Below are 4,537 nucleotides of genomic sequence, written 5' to 3' on the forward strand. Positions count from 1 at the left end.
TTGGGCAGCACAGAAAATTTCTTTTTAGTATGTTTAATAAACAAAAGTTCAAAAGAAAAAGACAAATTATCATATTTGTGGAAAAAATAGAACATAAAATATTTCCAGCAATGCTCAAAATCGGGATTCAAGAACTTTGCCAGCCAGCATAGGCGAAAAGAGTCTCTCCTTGTTTCTATAAGAGGAATATTCAGACCACAATCGTTTCGATGACCAAGTAGGTAGACTTTTTGATTAAAGGGGGTCGATCTCCCCATAAAAAAAACTTTTAATTGTCTGATTAAAGGCTAAAACCGCCCAAGATGGGATACTAATAATTCTAAGGATATACCATAATATCGACAAGCACAGAGTGTTAACTATAAGACTTTTTCCAATAAGAGACAGTCGTCTACCCTTCCACAAATTAATTACTTTCTTAAATTTATCTAGTTTCCCATTCAGAGACTCACATACTGATTGGTTCGGTCCCAAATAAACTCAAAGAATTAAAATACCATCATTTAATATATGTAAAGGTAGATTTTAATCACCAGGAACACACGTAGCAGTACCAGCGTCAAGTACCTGAGATTTCTCAATATTGATCTTCGCTCCAGACAGCTTACAGTATCGATCAATTGACTCAAACGCATGATTTACAGAATCAAGATCACTTAAGTTAGAGTTGCATCATCAGCGTGTTGATAAATGACAGATGTATGTCAGTGTTTGAAGTTACTAAAGCATTTAAAGGTTCCACCGAACGCATGTATAAAAGTGCTGCTATGTCGTACTGATTTTAAGACAGGGAATGACAACGATATGTGTCCATTAACCTTAACACAGCTTTTAATATCCCTGTAAAGCGTTTTGACGGAGTTCGTAAAACGAGCCAAAACCCATAGATTTAACACATTAAAAAGGTAAGAATGTGACACTCTATCAAAAGCTTTCTGGGAATCAATTTTTAACAAGTAAAGAGGAAGCTGTTCAGCATCAACATAATCAATAATATCCCTAATAACACATACATTATAAGATATATCTCGACCAGGGATACAGTATGTCTGATCTGACGAAACTACAGATGATATAACAGATTTTAATCGCAGTGCTAGACATCTAGAAAATATTTTGTAGTCAACATTTAATAAACTGATAGGTCTGTAGTTTTTCAGATCAGACCGGTCACCTTTATTCTTATAAAAGATTGAAATCATACCACTTTTCATACTCGGGGACAGTTCCTCAGAAGACATTATGTCAAGTACAACATTCCTTTTAAAGATTTGAATAGCTCATCTTTCGAAACCTCTGCATCACACGCATTTCGGTCTTCTTCTGACAGACATTCCGAACGCAGGGTTGTAACAATTTTAGGTAATTTTCCAAAGAATCATCAAGCGAGTAAAGCTTAGAATAGAATAGAATAGTTTCATCCAAAATATCAAAAGAATCAGATTTAAGCTTGCCACTCTCTGAAAGAATCTCTCTTATAGAACTGTTCTCTTGTTTTCTCTCCTCAAGATTCAGACAATATTTAGTACACCTCTCTGAATCAAGGACTTCCACAGATTTTGAGCGAAGACTAGCTCCAAAACATTCTCGCTTTTCATATTCAGCCAGTTCCAGTTCCAACTCACAGCAAACACTTATCATAACTCAGTCCACGCGAAGCTCTGTCGTATATATATTTCAGTCGTTTTTGAATTAACTAATATTGTTCTTTTTGCTTCTTCCGAATACATATTGAATATGCAATTGTTTGCTGTTTAATCCTGTATTTAAGGTTGTCCCAAAATATGCGAATTTCACTTTCAAACAGCGGAAACTTTAACGATGATTTGATTAACTCGGTAATGAGGTTTCGATACGCAAGGTCACACAAGAGAGAATTATTTAAGACCCAACTACCAGGTCCACGATCAATGCTCTTAAGATTAATGGAAACAGACACTAAATTGTGATCACTCAGACCTGTGTGATAGATGGTTGAATTCATTAACATATTCTCAAGACTTTCTCAAACAAAAATGTAGTCAATTTGCGATTGCTTTAAATCGCCGAGTACAGTCTGCTGTCTTGTAAAGACGCGCTAAATGGGTTGAAAAAGCGCCAACAATCAATCAACTTACAGTGATCAACAAAATCACTAAGACAGGACGATCCAACACCAAAGGAAGCCATTCCTTTAGCACGATCACAGAAAGGATTCATCACATCATTAAAATCTCCGCAAATCATACATTTCTCACTAGGAGTATCAGATTCAAGACGCTCGAGAAATTTGGGTCTATCATCCTCTGCGTTTGGAGCATAGCAAGATACAATGTTAAAATCAACCGCATCTCGCTCAAAAGAACACATAAGGAACCTTCCATCATTCGATGAAAAAACCAAGGAAACACTTTTTGAAAAATGTTTAGACACTAGAATTGCACAACCACGTCTATGACTAACAGAATCACAAGAGCCGTAAATATCACCATCCCAAAGATGTTGATATTGATTAATAAAAGAGTCACCCCAAAACGTTTCCTGTATACAAAATATTCCCACAGAAAGGGATTGAACAAGTTGAAATACTTTTGTCAGTTTATCTAGGTTTCTAGGTCCGGCAGCGTTCAAAGAGACAAAGAGCATGAATAATAATTTACGGAAAAGGTTATTTAGTAACATGCTTTAACTGTTGTGCGTTTCTTCACAATTTTGCCGATCACGTGATCAAGCGATTTTCTCTTCGGTGAGAGACTCCTTGTTCGGAAAGAAGAACTCTTTTTAGTCGCAGGCACACGAGACCATTTCAACTCAGAATTATCGGAAATGGATACATCATTTGATACAGGGATGCAGGAATCAGACTTCATTTCAGCATCTGGGGTCATTGAACAAAGTGGCTCAAGCAAGGTTATGTTATCATCACAATGCTCTGAAGATTCTTGAAAAGTAACACCATCCGCACTTACTATACTGGACCTACCAGGACTACTTGAACAACTTGCATCAATATCAAAATCATCTTTGAGGACAGGTGACGAACAAAAATTGGCTGATTATCAATCTTCAATTCTTTATCGACTATGACTCTTGCAGACTCAATGTCAATCAATGATACTTCATACACATCACCATTTTTAGGGACACAGGACAAAATAGAATCTTCTCCCAGTTCACCTCGAACAGCCAGCATCTTTTGAAAAAATGGGCCGTCCGAATTTTCGGACAATTTTCCTCTTGTCCGATATGACTAGTGTGTCGGAAGAGTCATCTTCCATATTGGCAGAAGACGGGACAAAACGCAGTCCCAAAGTCTAAATAACAGATTCAGAACACCAAATATCAAATATAAGTCTTCAACGATAATAAACACAAACGAAAAAACAACACAAAAGGTCAAATGTCTTTGGAAAACTTCAAAATTTAGTTTGATGCTCTCATTCTGAAAAACGCGTTAAAGTTTTAGCCTGTAAACACCCAATTCTTGACAGATTTTGACAAAACTTGGCCCCTAAAAAGTTCAAAAGAAGTGTAAGGTTGAATATTTTATACTGTTGTTACTGTACTGCCAAATATTTATATTAAAAATCAAAGCTGACAGTGGACGTATATTACCTTGCCTAGCAAGCTATCTTTAGTTATTATGCTCAAGTTCATATTGTCATCAAAACCCTTGTCGCCTTATCATAGATTTTTACCCGTCACCTTGGTAGAATTTAGCATCGTGTGCTATTTGGAAATGTTAGTCATGCAATCTGCTGTCCAATTTTAGAGTCTGATCATTGTCTTACTATTGTCACAAGGTCACCATAGAAAATCGTTAGTCAACAGCTATCCTAGTCATAAAAGTCAGCATTCAAGTCATTTTCTTCGTGAACTATGTATGAATAGATCAAAGACGTCAGCAATCTATTTCATATTATGGAGCACCAACCTGCCACGCCCCATACGTGCTAACTGACATTACTAGGGATCAACAACACACATCAACAGTTTGAAAAATGTCAAACTAATGGCATCATAGAGCCAATAAGGCACGCACAATTATGTAAAAAAAATGGAACACAAATAGGCAGGTAAATTTTATTATAGTGACAGTATGTTATATTCAATTACAAAGTTTTATAAACAATAATAATAGAACACCCGGCCACATCGGGCCTATAAGTCACTCTATATAAATAAGTATTTGATAATAACAGGTAGATAACTATATACAATATTGGATTTTACATGCGCCTTAACAATGGGTTAAGTTATATGTTATATTTTCATAGTTATATCGCGTTGCTATATACAGACAATTTCTCCTTATATTCATACATTTAACAATATAAGAGCTAACAGGTGTAGCAGGAATAATTACATTTCTACTATCACTGCCTTCAATAAACCAGTTAGCCAAACCGGCGTTTATCCAATAAATGTAGTTTCTCACGTGACAATAAGGCGTATGAATACATCGAAAACATCGCCGGCGCTTGGCTAAATAATTTTTTCCACTGAGTCATTCTTGCATAATGTACAAATTGGTTCATCTACTTTAAGTCCAACATAT

The 4,537-nt window shown here is 35.9% G+C and overlaps 1 protein-coding gene across 1 annotated transcript; it reads right to left on the minus strand.

The window, feature by feature from the left end:
• Nucleotides 1-2,037: 2,037 nt before the first annotated feature.
• On the minus strand, nt 2,038-3,172 carry LOTGIDRAFT_175013 (hypothetical protein; the record flags this gene model as incomplete). Its single annotated transcript, XM_009055113.1, has 2 exons — nt 2,038-2,520; nt 2,963-3,172. 2 exons carry the CDS (start codon nt 3,170-3,172, stop codon nt 2,038-2,040), a joined length of 693 nt encoding a protein of 230 aa, XP_009053361.1.
• Nucleotides 3,173-4,537: the final 1,365 nt, after the last annotated feature.

The sequence above is a fragment of the Lottia gigantea genome (assembly GCF_000327385.1).
Source record: "Lottia gigantea unplaced genomic scaffold LOTGIsca_232, whole genome shotgun sequence".
Taxonomy (NCBI): Eukaryota; Metazoa; Mollusca; class Gastropoda; family Lottiidae; genus Lottia; species Lottia gigantea.